Source organism: Engystomops pustulosus, chromosome 4, assembly GCF_040894005.1.
Source record: "Engystomops pustulosus chromosome 4, aEngPut4.maternal, whole genome shotgun sequence".
Classification (NCBI taxonomy): domain Eukaryota; kingdom Metazoa; phylum Chordata; class Amphibia; order Anura; family Leptodactylidae; genus Engystomops; species Engystomops pustulosus.
In genome coordinates this window covers 113,605,003-113,626,431 of record NC_092414.1, presented here as the reverse complement: position 1 = coordinate 113,626,431, position 21,429 = coordinate 113,605,003, and the positions used below count along the sequence as shown (strand labels likewise).

At 40.9% G+C, this 21,429-nt stretch overlaps 1 protein-coding gene across 1 annotated transcript in view; it reads right to left on the bottom strand.

The window, feature by feature from the left end:
• Positions 1-17,853: 17,853 nt before the first annotated feature.
• Positions 17,854-21,429, bottom strand: part of CERK (ceramide kinase) — a 72,357-nt gene continuing 68,781 nt past the window's right edge. Inside the window, exon 14 of the mRNA XM_072147092.1 lies at positions 17,854-20,713. Coding sequence (XP_072003193.1) covers positions 20,626-20,713 — 88 coding nt within the window. The 3' untranslated portion in view covers positions 17,854-20,625. The remainder of the gene's footprint in view (positions 20,714-21,429) is intronic.

The following is a 21,429-nucleotide window of genomic DNA, read 5'->3' as shown; positions in this document are numbered from 1 at the left end:
GCAGCGGGATGGTGAGGCTGATGATGGCGGCATCGCCACTGACCATCTGTGTTGACTCCTCAAAGTTACTCAGCACCTGACAGATATCAGACATCCACGTCCACTCCTCATTGTAGACTTGAGGAAGCTGACTGACCTGACTACCAGTTCTGGTGGAAGTTGACATCTGGCAGTCTACAATGGCTCGGCGCTGCTGGTAAACTCTGGATAACATGGTCAGTGTTGAATTCCACCTCGTGGGCACGTCGCACAACAGTCGGTGAGCGGGCAGTTGGAGGCGGCGCTGCGCTGCCCTGAGAGTGGCAGCATCTGTGCTGGACTTCCTGAAATGCGCACAGATGCGGCGCACCTTCGTGAGCAAATCTGACAGATTGGGGTATGTCTTGAGGAAACGCTGAACTATCAGATTTAACACATGGGCCAGGCATGGCACATGTGTCAGTCTGCCAAGTTGCAGAGCCGCCACCAGGTTACGGCCGTTGTCACACACAACCATGCCTGGCTTCAGGTTCAGCGGTGCCAGCCACAGATCAGTCTGCGCCGTGATGCCCTGTAATAGCTCTTGGGCGGTGTGCCTTTTATCGCCTAGGCTCAGCAGTTTGAGCACCGCCTGCTGTCGCTTAGCAACGGCACTGCTGCTGTGCCTAGAGCTACCGACTGATGGCGCCGTGCCCACGGATGGTAGTTCGGAGGAGGAGGTGGAGGAGGGGTGGGAGGAGGAGGAGGCATAGTAGGCCTGAAACACCTGGACCGAGGTAGGCCCCGCAATCCTCGGCGTCGGCAGTATATGACCAGCCCCAGGGTCAGACTCGGTCCCAGCCTCCACCAAGTTAACCCAATGTGCCGTCAGCGATATATAGTGGCCCTGCCCGGCAGCACTCGTCCACGTGTCCGTGGTCAGGTGGACCTTGTCAGAAACGGCGTTGTTCAGGGCACGGGTGATGTTGTCTGACACGTGCTGGTGCAGGGCTGGGACGGCACATCGGGAAAAGTAGTGGCGGCTGGGGACCGAATACCGAGGGGCGGCCGCCGCCATGAGGTTGCGAAAGGCCTCGGTCTCTACTAGCCTATAGGGCAGCATCTCCAGGCTAAGCAATCTGGAGATGTGCACATTAAGGGCTTGGGCGTGCGGGTGGGTTGCACTATATTTGCGTTTCCGCTCCAGCGTCTGGTGTATGGAGAGCTGAACGCTGGTGGATGCTGTGGAGGATCGTGGAGGCGACGATGGGGTTTTTGTGGCAGGGTCCTGGGCAGGGGGCTGACTATCAGCTGACACAGGGGAAGGAGCAGTGGTGTGCACGGCCGGAGGTGAACGGGCTTGTTGCCACTGAGTGGGGTGTTTAGCATTCATATGCCTGCGCATACTGGTGGTAGTTAAGCTAGTAGTGGTGGAACCCCTGCTGAGCCTGGTTTGGCAAATGTTGCACACCACAGTCCGTCGGTCATCCGGTGTTTCCTTAAAGAACCTCCAGACTTCTGAAGATCTAGCCCTCGCCGCAAGAGCCCTCGCCACGGGAGCTTCACTAGTTGACACATTTGGCGCTGATGCACCAGCTCTGGCCCTGCCTCTCCGTCTGGCCCCACCACTGCCTCTTCCAACCTGTTCTGGTCGAGGACTCTCCTCCGTCTCAGAAGCACTGTGTTCACCCGGCCTCTCAACCCAGCTTGGGTCTGTCACCTCATCATCCTCCGATCCCTCAGTCTGCTCCCCCCTCGGACTTCCTGCCCTGACAACAACTTCCCCACTGTCTGACAACCGTGTCTCCTCATCATCGGACACCTCTTTACACACTTCCACTACGTCAAGAAGGTCATCATCACCCACAGACTGTGACTGGTGGAAAACCTGGGCATCGGAAAATTGCTCAGCAGCAACCGGACAAGTGGTTTGTGACTGTGGGAAGGGTCCAGAAAACAGTTCCTCAGAGTATGCCGGTTCAAATGCCAAATTTTCCTGGGAGGGGGCAGACTGGGGGGGAGGAGGCTGAGGTGCAGGAGCTGGAGGAGTGGCGATTTCGGTGACATGGGTGGACTGCGTGGAAGACTGACTGGTGGACAAATTGCTCGAAGCATTGTCAGCAATCCACGACATCACCTGTTCGCACTGTTCTGGCCTCAACAGTGCTCTACCACGAGTCCCAGTAACTTCAGACATGAACCTAGGGAGTGTAGCTCTGCGGCGTTCCCCTGCTCCCTCATAAGCAGGTGGTGTCTCACCCCGGCCAGGACCACGGCCTCTGACCCCTGCAGTAGTTGGACGCCCACGTCCCCGCCCTCGTTCTCTACCCCTAGCCCTCGGGTTAAACATTTTTAAAATGAGAGTTATAGCTTTAATTTTTTTTTAACTTTTTTTTGTGTTTTTTTTTTTTTTTTGTGTTTTTGAGTTTTTAAAACCAAACAATGCTATCCTATTGCTATGGCTATTTTCTAGCCAAGTATGAAAGCACACTACTATGCCAGATGAGATGACACCGAGTTATTAAACAAAATAAACGTAAAATAAAAAAGGACAAATGGCAGACTGTGCCTAATTGAAATCCAACCCCTACTAAATTTTCCCACTTCGGTCTTTACAATGGATATGTGCGTCACTAAGCGCAAAACACAGCGGTCGCAAGTCTCACTACAAATTGCTGACAATTGGCTAGTAGATGCACTGCAGCAAGTACAGCCACCAGCAGATCAACCAGAAATCAAATATATAACGCTACTGTAGGCGTAAGCCGTTTGGATTCTCCTATGGCTATTTTCTAGCCAAGTATGAAAGCACACTACTATGCCAGATGAGATGACGCTGAGTTATTAAACAAAATAAACGTAAAATAAAAAAGGACAAATGGCAGACTGTGCCTAATTGAAATCCAACCCCTACTAAATTTTCCCACTTCGGTCTTTGCAATGGATATGTGCGTCACTAAGCGCAAAACACAGCGGTCGCAAGTCTCACTACAAATTGCTCACAATTGGCTAGTAGATGCACTGCAGCAAGTACAGCCACCAGCAGATCAACCAGAAATCAAATATATAACGCTACTGTAGGCGTAAGCCGTTTGGATTCTCCTATGGCTATTTTCTAGCCAAGTATGAAAGCACACTACTATGCCAGATGAGATGACGCTGAGTTATTAAACAAAATAAACGTAAAATAAAAAAGGACAAATGGCAGACTGTGCCTAATTGAAATCCAACCCCTACTAAATTTTCCCACTTCGGTCTTTGCAATGGATATGTGCGTCACTAAGCGCAAAACACAGCGGTCGCAAGTCTCACTACAAATTGCTCACAATTGGCTAGTAGATGCACTGCAGCAAGTACAGCCACCAGCAGATCAACCAGAAATCAAATATATAACGCTACTGTAGGCGTAAGCCGTTTGGATTCTCCTATGGCTATTTTCTAGCCAAGTATGAAAGCACACTACTATGCCAGATGAGATGACGCTGAGTTATTAAACAAAATAAACGTAAAATAAAAAAGGACAAATGGCAGACTGTGCCTAATTGAAATCCAACCCCTACTAAATTTTCCCACTTCGGTCTTTGCAATGGATATGTGCGTCACTAAGCGCAAAACACAGCGGTCGCAAGTCTCACTACAAATTGCTGACAATTGGCTAGTAGATGCACTGTAGCAAGTACAGCCACCAGCAGATCAACCAGAAATCAAATATATAACGCTACTGTAGGCGTAAGCCGTTTGGATTCTCCTATGGCTATTTTCTAGCCAAGTATGAAAGCACACTACTATGCCAGATGAGATGACGCTGAGTTATTAAACAAAATAAACGTAAAATAAAAAAGGACAAATGGCAGACTGTGCCTAATTGAAATCCAACCCCTACTAAATTTTCCCACTTCGGTCTTTGCAATGGATATGTGCGTCACTAAGCGCAAAACACAGCGGTCGCAAGTCTCACTACAAATTGCTCACAATTGGCTAGTAGATGCACTGCAGCAAGTACAGCCACCAGCAGATCAACCAGAAATCAAATATATAACGCTACTGTAGGCGTAAGCCGTTTGGATTCTCCTATGGCTATTTTCTAGCCAAGTATGAAAGCACACTACTATGCCAGATGAGATGACGCTGAGTTATTAAACAAAATAAACGTAAAATAAAAAAGGACAAATGGCAGACTGTGCCTAATTGAAATCCAACCCCTACTAAATTTTCCCACTTCGGTCTTTGCAATGGATATGTGCGTCACTAAGCGCAAAACACAGCGGTCGCAAGTCTCACTACAAATTGCTCACAATTGGCTAGTAGATGCACTGCAGCAAGTACAGCCACCAGCAGATCAACCAGAAATCAAATATATAACGCTACTGTAGGCGTAAGCCGTTTGGATTCTCCTATGGCTATTTTCTAGCCAAGTATGAAAGCACACTACTATGCCAGATGAGATGACACTGAGTTATTAAACAAAATAAACGTAAAATAAAAAAGGACAAATGGCAGACTGTGCCTAATTGAAATCCAACCCCTACTAAATTTTCCCACTTCGGTCTTTGCAATGGATATGTGCGTCACTAAGCGCAAAACACAGCGGTCGCAAGTCTCACTACAAATTGCTCACAATTGGCTAGTAGATGCACTGCAGCAAGTACAGCCACCAGCAGATCAACCAGAAATCAAATATATAACGCTACTGTAGGCGTAAGCCGTTTGGATTCTCCTATGGCTATTTTCTAGCCAAGTATGAAAGCACACTACTATGCCAGATGAGATGACACTGAGTTATTAAACAAAATAAACGTAAAATAAAAAAGGACAAATGGCAGACTGTGCCTAATTGAAATCCAACCCCTACTAAATTTTCCCACTTCGGTCTTTGCAATGGATATGTGCGTCACTAAGCGCAAAACACAGCGGTCGCAAGTCTCACTACAAATTGCTCACAATTGGCTAGTAGATGCACTGCAGCAAGTACAGCCACCAGCAGATCAACCAGAAATCAAATATATAACGCTACTGTAGGCGTAAGCCGTTTGGATTCTCCTATGGCTATTTTCTAGCCAAGTATGAAAGCACACTACTATGCCAGATGAGATGACACTGAGTTATTAAACAAAATAAACGTAAAATAAAAAAGGAAAAATGGCAGACTGTGCCTAATTGAAATCCAACCCCTACTAAATTTTCCCACTTTGGTGTTTGAGGTGGATATGTGTGCCACTAAGAGCTAAACACAACGGTAGCAAGTCCCCCTGCTAATTCCTCACAAAATGGTACTAGATGCAAATAAAAAAAAAAAAAAGTAGAACGTTATTGTAGCCCTAAGAAGGGCTGTTGGGTTCTTGGAGAATCACTCCTGCCTAACAGTAAGCTAATAGAACACCCTAACGCTTTCCCTGACCAGCAGCAGCTCTCTCCCTAGCGGCATCCAGACACAGAATGATCCGAGCAGCGCGGGCAGCGGCTAGTCTATCCCAGGGTCACCTGATCTGGCCAGCCAACCACTGCTATCGACGTGTAAGGGTACCACGTCATGCTGGGTGGAGTGCAGAGTCTCCTGGCTTGTGATTGGCTCTGTTTCTGGCCGCCAAAAAGCAAAACGGCGGGAGCTGCCATTTTCTCGAGCGGGCGAAGTATTCGTCCGAGCAACGAGCAGTTTCGAGTACTCTAATGCTCGAACGAGCATCAAGCTCGGACGAGCATGTTCGCTCATCTCTATTAGTGAATGTTAGTTATTACGTTTTTTTGCGGTTATGACTATGTATGGAAAAAGTAGAACATTTTGAAGTTCGAAAATCAAGAATTTTTCCAAATTTTCACCAAATATCTGATTTTCTCATAAATAAATGCAAAACATACCACCAAATTTTTTCAAGTAACCTGAAGTACAAAGTGTCACGAGAAAACAATTTTAAAATCACTTGGATATGTTAAAGCGTTCTGAAGTTATAACCACTTATAGTGACACAGGGCAGATTTGCAAAAATGGGCCTTGTCAGGAAGGTGAAAAGTGGCTTCAGCGTTAAGGAGTTAATAACTTTTTTATACTATGGTGTACAGAGCTGTGGGTAATTTTTTGCAACTTCTAAATACGTTTTCAATGCTAGCATATTTTGGACTGTACGACCTTTTGATCACTTTTTTCTAAAATGGCAAATGGCTATTTTCCATTACGGGGTTAAATACAGTGAAAAAACGTTATTATATTTTGAAATATCAGGCGTTTTGGGATGTGGTGATACCCAATTTGTTTATGATTTTAACTGTTTATTTATATCAGTTCTAGGGAAATTAGAATTTTTATTTTTACTATTTTTCAGACCCCCTAGGATACTTTAACCCTAGATTGTCTGATTGATCCTACCATATACTGCCATACTACAGTATGGTAGTATATAGGGAATTTCATCCTCACTCATTATAATGTGCAAATTGCACATAGTAATGAAATGGTTTAAAACAAAACAGCCTTGGGTCTTAGGAAGACCCAATTTAACCATGGCGACAAATCACCACTCCCCGTTGACACCCATGCGCCACCATCTTTTTGAAGCTGCCGGCAGATATCGACAGGATAACACCCGCGATTGGTGCTAGCACCGATCGCAGGTGTTCCCGGTGATATGCAGCAAAGACTATGGAGAGGGCTCAGTTCGTGAGCTCTCTTCATGCACCCTCACCCAACGCACGCCGTACTATTATGGTGCACGTCAGGAAGGGGTTCATAATAGTGAATTAGAGAATTTATTATTTTGTTATCCTTAGTACATACAAGAAACTTGTCTTTGTGGGAATACACCTTTAAGGAAATGGTCCCCCCCCCTTCTGTCTTTGTTATGGTGTAAGATATACATACAGTGGTTTCAGACATTTCCTCAGGTGAATGCGTGTCATGGTAAATGTTGGATTTGGCTAAAGTATCTTAGAAGTGTTTAAGTCGGAGAGGTTGTTCAGGTAGGTGGAACCACTCTACATTACCTTGACGTCAAAATATTCTGGAACTGTATTTGAACCAGTCTACATGTTAAATGCCATGCCCAGTGGCATGTATGAATTGAAGTGAAGGCCATAGAAGACAGTTTCTCAGATCACTGAAGAATATTTGAATCATTCAACCATGATCTGCTAGATTATTATTTAATAGATATATGAAATGCCTTGAATTGTTTTCATTAAGAAAAAAACAAGAGACCCCTACTTGTTTGACCTTTTTCATGGGATTTTCTGATTAAATTTTTGGATGGTCTATCTTCAGGATAGACCATCAACATCTGATCATTTGGTAAAAAAAAACATCCATCTCCTCGTCCCTTCCTGGCTTGTTGTATGAATGTGGCCTGTGTGATGGCAAATGCAGCACAGGCGGCGAGTGATGACGCATCCACCTGTGCCTGGTCATAAGCACCTGAGGCCAATGGCCAGAGATGAGCCCACATAGGCAGACATGTGATGTCATCACACGTCGCCGCCATCTTATATCCTTCAACAAAGCGGCAAAATAAGGACACAGAGGAAGAAGGCAAGTATTTAAAAGAAAAAAAAAATACCATTGGCTACTGGTGGCAGCAGGCACTGTAACTACAGGGAACAAGAACTGTGAATACTGGTGACAAGGACTGGAACAACTATTAGTACTTTTTAGGTCCCTCAGGGTTTTTGAACACTAGGGAGTCTGAATGTTCATCCAATGTACTGAAATACACATGTATGGTAATATATGGTGAATGTACAGCTTTTAAAGTGTGCCTCTGGCAGGCTGTGATAAAGATAGTAAATTAGCAGCCATAGGAGCCACCCAGTGGCTCCCAGCCATCATTTCAACCAATCAGCAAGCCCTGATGATATCGTGGTGGGTACCACACCTATGTGAAGCTGCTGTTTATGTGAAATGATCAACTCTGACTTCAGCAACTAACAGGTAAACTGCTACAACAGTTGTCAGCATCGATTTCAGCACATAGCCACAGTTGTCTGTTGTATAATACAACAGATACCTGCTCTTTATTGAGAGGACCTGTGAACTTGAGAATGTACATTTACTATGGGCAGTGCTTAAAGCAAACCTATCATCTTGGATCTTCCTAATAAGGTTAATCTGATGGCAGGTTCCTTTAGTCTGCCCAAGCCCTATGGTATTTTTGATTAAACTTTTAGTTTGGCAGAAGCTTTTAAAAACTTTTTTTTCAAAGTTTGTCTAGAGGCTACTGGGGCATGAAATAACCGGGCAATAGAGCAGGAGCTATAGCTATTCCATGGCCAAGTATCCTCTTTCAATCCCTCCTACCCAGCTTTTCTTCAGCGGACAGCTCGCTGTAGCTGCATGTAGTCGTGTGCAAAGCCAGAGTTCTGCACATGCAGAGCAGCTCCAGCTTCGCAGACTAGTGTGCACAGTTACAGCAGCCTTGTCTCTGAAGCTGGCGCTACTGCGTATGCACAGAACTCTGGCTTTGCTGAAGAGAAGCTGGGTAGCAGGGATTAAAAGGGGCTACTGGAGCGTGGAATAGCTGTAGCTCCACGGCTCGGCTGCTCCACATCCCAGTAGCCTCTACATAAAATTTGCGTAAATCAAAGATAACTTTTTTACAAGCTTCTTCTGCACTAAAAATTTAATTAAAGGAACCTGCCATTGGATCTACCTTATTGTGTCATTTGGACTGCACAGTGACGTCAATAAAAAATAGTGCATTATAGATTGGTGCTATTTTTTTTCATAAATTTCACCTCATTTGGAATTCTTTTACAGCTTCCCAGGATATTGTATAGAATATTAATTGGTGCATCAAAAAGAACTACAATTTGTCCAGCAGAGACAAGTCTTCCTACAAAAGTTATGGCTCAAAGGGCTATTCCGGGAATATGAATGTCTGATACAAAACCCCATAATTCTATAAATAAATGAATGTAACAAAACTTAATGTCATTAGTCACAAAATGGAGCTTAACCCCTAGGTGCACCACGACGTTATACTACGTCCCCGCTGCTACATGCTAAGCGCACCGGGATGTAGTATAACGTCCATCTTCTGGGACCGGCTCACGAACGGAGCCGGTACCAGAAGCAGCGGCTGTCAGCTGTCTATCACAGCTGACACAATGCTCTACAATGAAGAAGTATTGTAGAGCAGTGTATTGGACTTGAACCAGCAATCAGAGCATCGCTGGTTCAAGTTCAAGTAAGTATAAGTAAAATCATGTATAAACACTAAACACTACACACTAGAATAAATAAAAATTAAATACATAAAAATATAAGCCCCTAAAATGATATTTTCCCATAAAAACACTTAATAAAGTATAAAAAACACAGAAACACAAAAAAACGCTACATATTTGGTATTGCCGCGTCCATAACAATCTGTATAATAAAACAGAATCATTACTGGACCTGCACAGTAAACGCGGGGGGAAAAAAACGCAAAAAACGTTCCGAAAAAAGATAATATTTAACTAATACCTTTAAAAAATTATCTAAAAAGTGATTAAAAAAATGTTACACACTCTAAAATTAGACCACTAAAAAGAACAACTCTTCTCGCAAAAAATAAGCCCCTAACCAGATTTTTCAGCCGAAAAATAAAAAAGTTATGCATATGAAAAGATGGTGATGCTAAAATGAACAAAATTGTCTCCAAATTAGTTTTTATTCAGTAAAATTGAATAAAATACACAAAACCCCCACATATTTGGTATCACTACGTCCGTGACAATCTGCATAATAAAACAGAATCATTATTGGATCCGCAAAGTGAACCCCGTAAAAAACAACCTCAAAAAACTCACCGAAAAAAAGATGATTTTTAATTAATACCCATCAAAAAATGCTCTAAAAAGTGATTTTAAAAAGTTCCGCACTCTAAAATAAGACCACTAAAAAGAACAATCTTTCTTGCAAAAAATAAGCCCTTAACCAGATTTGTCAGCCGAAAAATAAAAAAGTTATGAAATGAAAAGTTAGTGATGCTAAAATGAACAAAATTGTCTCCAAATTAGTTTTTATTCAATAAAATTGAATAAAATACACAAAACCCCCACATATTTCGTATCGCTACGTCTGTAACAATCTGCATAATAAAACAGAATCGTTATTGGACCTGCAAAATGAACCCCGTTAAAAAAAAACTCAAAAACGCTGCAAAAAAAAAAAAGATGATTTTCAATTAATACCCTTTAAAAAATGCTCTAAAAAGTGATTTAAAAAAGTTACACACTCTAAAATAAGACCACTAAAATAACAATCGTTCTCACAAAAAATAAACCCCTAACCAGATTTGTAAGCCGAAAAATAAAAAAGTTATGCATATGAAAGTCAGTGATGCAGACTCGAGTACTCGGGAGAAATTGGGTATCAAACTTTGTGGAGCCTTTTTTCATTTAATCCATTACAAATGTTTAATTTTCCACCCAAAATGAATGTATTTTCAAAAAATATTACAATTTGTAGACCACACCTCGATTTTGTTTTAACCCTTATAAAACACCTAAAGGGTTAACAAACTTCTTAAAATTGTTTTTTCATACGTTGAGGTGTGTAGTTTCCATAATGGGGTAATTTACGAGTCTAGCTATTATTCAGGCCTCTCACAGTCAATTAAAAGTTGAGCAGGTCCATCTAAATATTAGTTTTGGTGATTTTCCCAAAAATTTGAAAAATGGCACCCAAATTCTGAGCCTCATAACATTCTAGTAAAATACGTGGAATCTTAAAAAAACATGCCAACATAAAGCAGACATTTTGGAAATGTAAGTTATGAATCTATTTGGGTGCTATGGCTATCTGCATCAAAAGTAGAGAATTTAGAACTTTGAAAATAAAGAATTTTTCAAAATCTTTGTCAAATTTAGTTTTTTTTCATAACTAAACACAAAAGATATCATCCAAATTTTTAAACTAATTTGAAGTACAATGTGTCACGAGAAAACAATCTTAAAATCCCCTGGATATCTTATATTGTTCCAAAGCTATAACCACGTATAGTGACACAGGGCATATTTGAAAATGGGGCCGCGTCCTTAAGGACAAAATAGGCTGAGTCCCGTAGGGGTTAAACAGTGTTATTTTATGATTTACAAAATGTTATGGCCTCTCTAAAGTTATCACCAAGGTGGCTGCTACTGAAAACTACAGGTCCCAAGATCCTTTAGTTCTTAGTAACTCCTCCTACCTCTTATGCTCTGCTCCCAGTGGTGATATAACAGGTTTTCTTGCTCTGTTACCATAGCAATGATATGTAACTGCCATCACCAAAACAACGGCCATACTGGATGCACTGCAACCAACCGACTACAGACAAACATAGTGGTGATCACATGACCTGCCCAGACAGGTACAGGACATGTGATGTGGACATATGACCAGCAGGGAATTAATGGACTGATTAAAGGGCCAGTAGCATATTAATTCTTCATTACAGTGTGTCATCAGCATTTTTCTGCTAAGGGGAGCAAAATTTTAAATAACTAATTACATATAAGCTTATATTTTAAGGACCCATTTGTATATGAATTATGTTGAATCCTGGAATACCCCTTTTAAGGCTGAAAATTCAGAAGTATCAGTTTCAGTAAAAATATATAAAAAATATATTTAAAAAAACTAAGTAGGATAAGACAATGTACTGTAAATCATTTAAAAAAAGAAAAAGGTATATATATAGTACACCCCTACATATTTTGTAAATAATTTTTTCCCATGAGAACATAAAATAAATTAATATATAACAAATTCATTCAATGCTAAGCAGTCAGTGTACAGCTTGCCATTAATGCCTAAAGCGTTGGCAAAAAGTGTAAACCCCTAAGTGTCAATATTTTGTGTGGCCACCATTTGTTTTCCAACATTGCCTTAAATAGATCCTGGCATTCAAATTAACCCATCAAAATAAAATACTTCATTAAAATATGATTAAAAAGCATTGCCCTTATCCGTAAATGGCTGCAATGTTAAAAAATCAGTTTGTAAACTTATGCAATTTACCTGAGGTGAGTACAATGATATTAATGGGGTCCTTCATATATGACTGAAGAAGAACCCTGGCTATAATCCCATGGATAGAGTAGAACATGTATCTGAAAGATACTGTGTGTGGTTTGTGTGTGTCCCTGGTGACAGGTTGTCTTCAATTCTCTTAAGAATGGCGTTAACTAGAGGTTCACAGGTTCCACTCCTCCACAATGAGCTTACAAAACTGATGAATGTTAGAGACATTGAGCTCTTCCACCTTCTGTATGAGAATGCACCACATATCCTCAATCGGGTTTAGATCTGGATACAGGATTTGCCAGTCTAGCACCTTTACCCCAGTTATAAATACTGCCCTGCCGTCCAGTTTCCAGGGAGGGGGGGATCATGCTGCACTTCACCTAACAGTACATTTTGGCATTCATGGTTCCCTCAATGAACAGTAGCTCCCCACAGCCAGAAGCACTTATGCAGCTCCAAACCATGATACACCCATCACCATGCACAACGTTAGGCAAGGCACACTTGTCTTTGTTCTCCTAATCTGGTTAGCACAAGACTTATTTGACAACATCTAAACCAATAAATTTAAATTTGCTTTAATCAGAAAACATGACATGGTTCCAGCATTCCATGTCCTTAGTCTGCTTGTCTTCATCAAACTGTTTGCAGACTTACTAATGTATCATACTTAGAAGTAGCCCCCTTGGGTTATCGCAATGTAGACCAAATGAATTCCATGGGGCACATGTATAATAGTTTATTGGCTGACTTTTTCAAGTTTCCTGAAGTTGGCCTACCTACCGTATATATTAGAGTATAAGCCTGTATTCACCTTTCCCACACCCCCCATAGGTCCTCTTCTTGCTTCCGATGCTCCGGTGATCAGGTCGTTCCGCTCCTCTTCGGTTCACCCTGCGAAGCGAGAAGAGGACCTACGGGGGCATCGGAAAGGTGAGTACAGTGTTAATTTGTTTGTTTTTTTTACTACAGGGGGGGCTGGCTCTCTATATATTACAGGGGGGTGGAAGGCTATATACTACAGGGGCGGAGACCAATGGATTTCCCACCCTCGGCTTATAATCGAGTCAAAATTAGGTGCCTCGGCTTATATCAAAGTTTATACGGTAATCATTGCAATGTATCTTCGGTCTTTTCCCTTTGTGAATACATGGGATGAGTAGCCTGTTTATGCTCACTTTTGCGAATTTTAGGTCCCAAATAGTAGCTCCCAAAAGTAAGTCCGAGTCTGGCATCCTGTTTTAGGACTTATTAGGCCCAATAATGGGATAATTTCAGAACCCAAAAGTCTGACAAGTTGAACAAACATCTGGGCTACACAGATAAATATGGCACACTTTGAGGTACGCTGCTTGATTCTGCACCTTAAAAGTCTCAAAACTGTGGAAAGTCGCACAAAAAAGAAAGCAATAGGAGTGATGAATGCCCCCCCACCATGTACAGCATGTGGTCTTATCACTGACCTCCAACCCCTTTTACTGGAACCTGTCTTGTTAAGGCACTGTATGGTCTTGCAGTTTGCAGTTCAGTTTCAGGATGGTGTTCATGTTCTTAAATGAAATCTTCCTTCAAACTCAAGTATGATACCAGGGACACTTACTCATATATACATGCACTGTGACTGTGATAATGTTCTTATATTTGTTATACATGACCTAACTTTTAAAATCAACTTTTAACATTATGCTAATGACCCTGAAGAACTACCGTAGCCCCTCTGTGATCTGGCTTTACAGGCTGTTAGATTGTCTCACCCCTGCCCCTGCTTTCTCAGCAATTGTGTATTGACCACTTCTTAAATTCTTCTTGCATAATGTGTATCATTGTAGAGTGAACTTTTTATGTTTCCTATAAAATTTTACTTATAGCCAAACATCCCTGTTTGTGACCAGTGTATATATAGTATATACAAATTTTCCCATGTGCTTCTTCACAATAAGTTATTTTGTATGCAGCTATTGAGAATAGATTATAGGTAATAGAGCTTGCTGCAGATTTTTTCTCTTTTTTTTATTTCTGATTGTATCAAAGTGTATCAACTTGCAAGATAACAGGTTAGACTCCATTCACATTCATATAAAATATTATATTATGCAAAAAACATAATTTCTTCAAATTTATAAACAAGCACTGCATGTAAAAACTGAACCCCCTCTACCACCATTCAATTGATTTCCAGTTTAGTTACATACAATTATGATTCAGCAAAAGTAACCATTACATTTTGCTTGCATATTACCGTTTAAAATGATGTATTGAAAGACCTCAGAATAGAAGGAAATCCTTTGCTACTAATACGGCAAGGAAAAGGTACATATTTCATTATTCCAGACAAACATGTGTATCTTAATAAAACAGACTCAGACCATGCATCCCTTAAAATGAAATGTACAGGTCACATTAAACTATACACATTGGCTGATTGACATTGAGACTTTATTGTGCAATATGCAGGTATTGCTACTTCAAATTGTCACAGTAGAAATTACAGAAACTTTGTAGTTTATTTTTTACGTATTATGACGGGAGTCTAGTGGAACCAAATAGACCAACATTTTGTAGAATCCAATTCTAGTCACAGTAGGAGAGTTTGGTTTATATCATCAGAGTACTTTAAGAGGACATGTCTGTTCTGTTTCCAAATGATTTGCATTCCGGGAGTTTTCAGAAAAAAAAAGATGTGGAAAGCTTATGGTAGAATATTTGTAAAATAGAAGTAGTTCATCCAGCAGGCAATTCATATTCAGTCCTATGCGTTTCAAACCACCTGTAGGCTGTTATTCACAAGACCATGAGCAGGAACAGATCGGTTAGAAATGGGTAGGTCAGTTTTTTATGTACATAGTTACATAAACCTGAGCCTTAAGAGTTGTGGGTTAAAGGCCCTTTCCTAGGCCTGCCTGAAGGAAGTCTACATTAGTATCCTTGCAAAAAGAAGCAAATGCCTTCTAGATTCTAGATCCTAAAGTAGATAAGGTAAATAACGGTCTTCCTAACTTCTTAAAAGGAAACCTACCATGAGGAATCTACTATCATAAGGAGATCTGATGGTAGATTTCTCCTGCCTGCCTATGTCAGAATCTGTAATTTATTAATCCTGGAACCCAACTTGTTAAAAAACGTATTTTATTAATATGTAAATTATCTTCAGAGGCTACTGGGGGATGTACTAGCCTTAGCTCCGAGTGCCCGGCCTAGTACATGCCCCAGTAGTCTCTACAGTTAATTCTCTTCGCAAGATCCATGGATTGGGCAGCACAGTGGCTCAGTGGTTAGCACTACAGCCTTGCAGTGCTTTAGGTCAACATCTGCAAAGAATTTGTATGTTCTCTCCGTGTTTACTCCAAAAAACATACTGGTAGGTCAATTAAATTGTGAACCCCATGGGGACAGGGACTGATTTGTGCAGTGCTGCGTAATCTAGTGGGACCACATGTTTATACGAGTTAGTCTATTTAGCAACTGGCTGTGAATGTAGACAGCCCTAGATTTAATGTTTAATTATCTAGCAATTGCCTGTGAATGTAGACTGCCTCTGATCTAGGCATACAGTGTTTCCTCTAGCTGGTAGCCATTTTTTATTAGTAAGTGCTTATTCAGGCATTGGCTGTGATTGTAGAGCTAGTCAGCTGATGTATATTCCATATGGATCAATCTAATAATTGGCTGTGAGTGTAGACAGCCTTGGATGTAAACATGCTTAGTTTACTCTAGTTGGACAGCTAGTCTATATTAGCTAGTGTTCATCCAGTAATTGGCAACCCAGTTCTGTGTGCTAATTCTGAATCACACCCTCTTTACTACCTTTTCTTCTGGAAGAAAAGACTTTTGACATCTGCAGCCGAGACATATACCCAGAAAAACCTTTGATTGGGAAGTATCTAGGAAGGGGTTTACCATCTACCCCAGCTGATTCAATATTGCTAGGGTTCTGGAAATTCACAGTCTTACCGCCCCCTTCTGAATCCTCTATAAAAAAGGAGCCTTCCTGATATAAGAAGCCATCCCTAAGACCAGCTTTGTGAAGACCCTGGGAGCGATAGCTAGGCCAAAAATGTAAAGAACAAAACTGAAAATAACATAGGACCCCTTTTATTGGAACTGCAACCCTGAAAACTTTTGGGATTCTGGACAAATGGTGATAATTTGCGTTTGCCCGGGCTATGGATGCCATATAAGCACCTTGCAAAAAAGGTTTTGAATTTCTCTACCTTCAAGAATTTTTTTAAAGGCTTTAGATTTATGATTGTCCGAAAAGAGAAGTCTGTTTTTTTTTTAATATGAAAAAGAGTGGATAAATCCTAGACCTCTTTCTAACACTGGGACTTCCACCAGAACTGTGTTTTCCACCAGGGACTCTCATTTCCCCTTCAATAGCCTTCTGGATAGACTTCCCTACCAAGGGAGTTTCTTTATGGCAGAATTTCTATGGTTAGTGTTCAGGTCCCCTCCTCCATTCCACTTCCAGAACCCACTTACTACCTGAATGCTACTCTAAGCAGGTAGGAAATGGGTTAAATTTCCCCACAATAAGTGGCCTGGTGTCATTGTGGGCTGGGTTTCTCAGAATCTGTCTGTGACCTCTCTGAAAGACTTGTTTTGAAAGGATGAAAAGCATTGAGGGACCCACTTTTTCTGTCAGATGCCTTTTCCAGAATACAGTCTAAGAAAGGACCAAACAAAATTTCACAGTGACAAAGGAGTTTGACTGCGCTGCAGATCTGATCAACTGATGCATCTTTTAAAAAAAAAATGCTGAAGCTTTTTGTATAGCAGTCAGAGAGTAATAGAGAAATATTATATATTTTTATCCATGGGGTCTTTTACATAACCCAAGTCTTCAAATGGAAGAGGGTATATATGGGGCACCTTGTAAAACAAGGTTCTTCCATTCCAAGGTTTCTTCCATTCCTTTTCAATCAATGATAAAACATTTTTGTAAATAGGAAAACATCTTCCTTTGCTTTTCTACCAGGCTTGCAAATTTCTTCAATTAAAAACATGGGATAACTTTCATTATCTTCATCAAAGGAATCCGAGACAGAATCTTCTCTCAAACAATGCGCCCTGTACTGAAAAGACACAACCACGTTTAAACAGTGCTGTCTGGTTTGGTTTTAATCACACATCATGTCATTAGACTTCTTCAAAGTCGTGCTTGATGGCAAGGTGGCTGCCTTACAAGGAAGCAAAAGAGGCATGGTTTTCCTTGACCCATCTAAGAAAACCTTTTTGCATAGTTTCCAGAATCCACCAGTGGAGCATCAATGGCTATTAGTCTCCACACGTCTGCAAGGTGGCCCTAATTGGCAAACTCTGTAAGGAACTCCCAAGTCAAGAGCTTCTCATTCAGCTAAACCAGTTCCCTACACTGTACCGAACAGACACAACCACAATGAAACAATGCTGTCTATGCTTGGGAATCTGTTCCTTCTGCTTTATTCCAACATGTCATTAGTCTTTCGAAAGTCATGCTTAATGGTAAGAGGGCTGCTATACAACTTAGCAAAAGAGGCATGGTTTTTCTTGTCCCATGTAGGAAAACTTATTTACATATTACCTAGCATTCTCTGCAGTTGTGTAGAACTCCCTTAGATTCCCTGCTGCAAAGAAAAGTGTGCAACTTCTAAATCCAAATGTACTTTGGGCAATTATAGAAAATATATATATATATATATACACACACACACACACACACTCGGGAATAATTCATGAAACAGACTTCCTTCCCACAACTTTAACTTTTCAACTACAGCAGTGTCAAAGTCTTATGTGTTACAGATACAGCCTTTGCCCCACTAGAAAGGTACAAAGGTACTAGAAATGATATAAAAGTTAGTAGAGTATACATTTTTGGCAGAATGTTTTATTTAACTGCACAATAAAAAACACAAAGTTTAAAACAATTTTTTGAATAGTAAAATATTTTATTTCACACTTGAAAAATAGCAGGAATGTTCATTTTTTGCATTGCTGAGTTGCACATTAGAACTGAAATGACAAGGAACATGCAGATCACTAAATACATTCTTACATTACAGAAAGTGTATGCATTTTAGAAATATAACCGACCCAAAACAGGCATGAAGGCTAGCTTAGCTAGTGAATTATGGATATAGTTTTCATATTTCATAATCAACAATCACATTTAAGGGCCAAACACCTTTTGAATCACGTCAGTATTTGGGGAGTACATGATACCAGCGCTACTTAAATAAGAGTCATCAGCAAAACACTGCCATTTACTGTAAGTCAAATTGTGCAAATCACCTGGAAGCTCAACATACCATTCTACTGAACTACCTAGAATAGTAACCATAAAGTATATTCTACATCAGTCAATAAAGTCTAAAGAACACTATGATCAACACAGTGGGAAAAAAAATTTCGGCTGGTCTCCAGGACCAAACTCATAAATGGCTTTCATTGTAAAATATATTTGGAAAAAATACATTTAAGAAAAGGTTTTTTACATGTCTGCTTTCAACAATGCAAGGACTCCCCTCAGTACAAGGTGTGCAGTCTGTGGGATCAGGCTGACACACGAGCGGCTTTCCCATGGGCTTTGCATGATTGCGTGCAGGAGGCCTTAAGGTGCATTCACATGGCCGTCTGTGGGGATGTATATGCAACCGCAAATAGACGGCAATGGCGGCCCGGTGCCACACATGTGTGGCACGATCTGCGCCGTACACGGAGAAAAAATAGAGCATGCTCTATCTTTCCCCACGCCTCTTTTCTCTATGGAGGGGTCACCTCCTCCTCTCCAGCTCACAGCGGTATGCCTGCCCGGTGGGCATACCGTTGAGTGGATGTACACTCAGAAAGAATAATTCTTTGCGTGGGTAATATGTGAAATGATTTAATTTCTCATTGAAAACAGTTATTGCTTTTACCCTTTACAGGTCAATCCAGATAACTTCATCCAAAGCACTAGTGAATATGTTTCAAACCCACTACTGATTACTGATGACATAAGATAGATACATTTTAGTGAAACAAACTATTATAAGCACTTTGGCTTGCTGGTGAGAGCAGACGGGTACATAACAGTTTGATTTAGATTTACACCTCTGACAAAGTCCAGAGCTTTTTGCTGAATATAACAAAAACACTAGAGAGGGTTGCTTCTGAATGCCTTCATCAGTATCAAGTAGAGAGCCTCTTTAAGAGGACCCTTAGGGGACCTTTCAGCATCCTGAGTTAATGTTAATATTTTTATCTCTCAACTGTTGGATGGGCAGTAAAAAGGCTGTCCTAATTGGCATAAGGTGTCAGGGTAATTTCAGCACCCATTATGCAAAAATGGCTCTTCTGTGAGTTGGATGATGCTGAGCTCGAGCACACAGCCGCATTCCATCCAGTAGAGTTCCAAAGAATTCTGGACAAAAAAAGAGGAAAAAATTCCAACTGCGCCAGAATCAGTGTAGTTCAACCTATTAAATTCTTCAAAGAACCGGAAGGAGCAGAAGTTCAAGAAGTTCTCTTCATCATTTGTGAAGACACGAACAACCAACAATGGCTTGCAATACCGAAGCTCTCAAACTATGGGCAATGGATATTGAAGGGCTTTTCCAAGCAATATTCATGATACAGAATAATAGGTAAACAACACCCAGCATTCCTATAGATCAACTGTAAATAGAAGCTGTTACACAGAGAATTGGCAGGGAAGCAGACACCTTTGTTCTCTTTGGCAGAGCCAAGTCATAATTCCCTTTCAAATAAATTGGAATTGAATTACAATTTCCTAGTTTGACCACTATATAATAAAAAGATTATCTGTTTATCAATGGATGAGAACTGCTGATCTGTGGGAAAGCTGGGGTGTTGAACTTCCCTAAATCCAATACTGATTACCTATTTTCAGCCTGGAAAAGCCATTTAATATTTTATGGATCTAGATCTAAAAGACTAATGGACAATGTACTATGTGATGCAAATCTTTTAATGATCCATTTGTATGAAACTTTTGCACCACAATGCATATCAAGTAGATCTTAGTAAATTATGTCTACTATTAGAAGATTAGGCATTTTTTAACAACAAATCTGCATACACTCATATTTTAGTTGAGTACATAATCATATGTAATCTACCAAAACCTAGAGGAATAGCAATTTGGGAAACATTTCAAAAGTCTACTAGAAGCAAATATTCAGGCTACACGATGAGTTCAGATAACCTGATGGTAGATTTTTATACTCAACTCCCCCATCCCACCCCAAAGGGCACCAAGTTCTTTTGTCATATTTAAGAATAACATATGCAAATGATTGTGAGGCGTCTAATGACTCTGCCGATAATTAATATATGCATGCCCCCCCTGACCGACTGACACACCAACACTATTCTAAGAGAGCCGATGACTTCACCAGCTCTCCTTCTGCTATTCTTGTGCTATGAACAATCATAGCAAATCATGGATATGTTATGAAGCTCTATAAAACCCAGGCATTCAAATATATGACAAAAGATTATTGCCGTTTGGGAGGTCAGTATAAGCATCTACCATCAGGTTATCTGATGGTAGATGTCCATTAAGTCACTTTAAGTTACAACTATTTCAAACTTAAAATACATAATTATTTTTATGCTCCACAATATTCTTTCAAAGTGGATTACATCTAAATGTAAAATAAATAAACACCACATAATAGCCAAAAAAGAAAAAAAAACTTTGCATCCGTCTAAACCCTGCTTGGGTTTGTATCATCTTCTTGTTTTTGAGATTCCTCAATGCCACGTGCAAATAATTTAATCAACTGACAGTGAACCCTGGAAGAAATGACAAAAAAAAATCAATTATAATACAGAAATAAAATACTAACTGTACATCTATACAGAACACTGGGTTCTGGTTAGCAATTGCATTTGTTTCCATAGAAGCGCATACGCTATGGGGGCTGAGGAACACCCTGTAAAAGCAGCGCTAGCGGTATATGTTACCATTACCCAAGGCAGGTAAGGGTTGAAGTAAAACATGGAGGAGGACAATTGTAAAAGAACATCTGAAACTCTGCAGTTCCCAGCACTTAACAGTGACCACTCTCTCACATCAACTTTGCCTTGTGAGGGTGCAGTAACACGTTGCGGTTAAAACTACATCACCATCAGTTTTGAGGTGGTTTCCCTTCTTCCTTACCTCTCCGCTCTCCTGCTCCGGATCCAGGAGACCAGCGAGTGCGGGCCCCTGCCTTCTAGGGCATGCATGGGGCTCGAAGATTCCTGGCCATTTCCAGGAATTCTATAAAAGATGGCCACTTTCCGCATTCCCCGCCGGATCTTTGTGCTACACGCATCAGAGAAAGCTTGTTTCGATGCCTAGTGCCTGTCTGATTTCCTGTTGAGACCCCACTTCCGTTACCAACTTTTTTGTTGAAATAAGAAACTGCAACCCAAAACCACCTCAAAACTGATTGTGATGCACTTTCAATGTGAAGTCCCAAAAAAATAAATCTGGGATTTCAGGACAAATATTTCTGGATAATTGA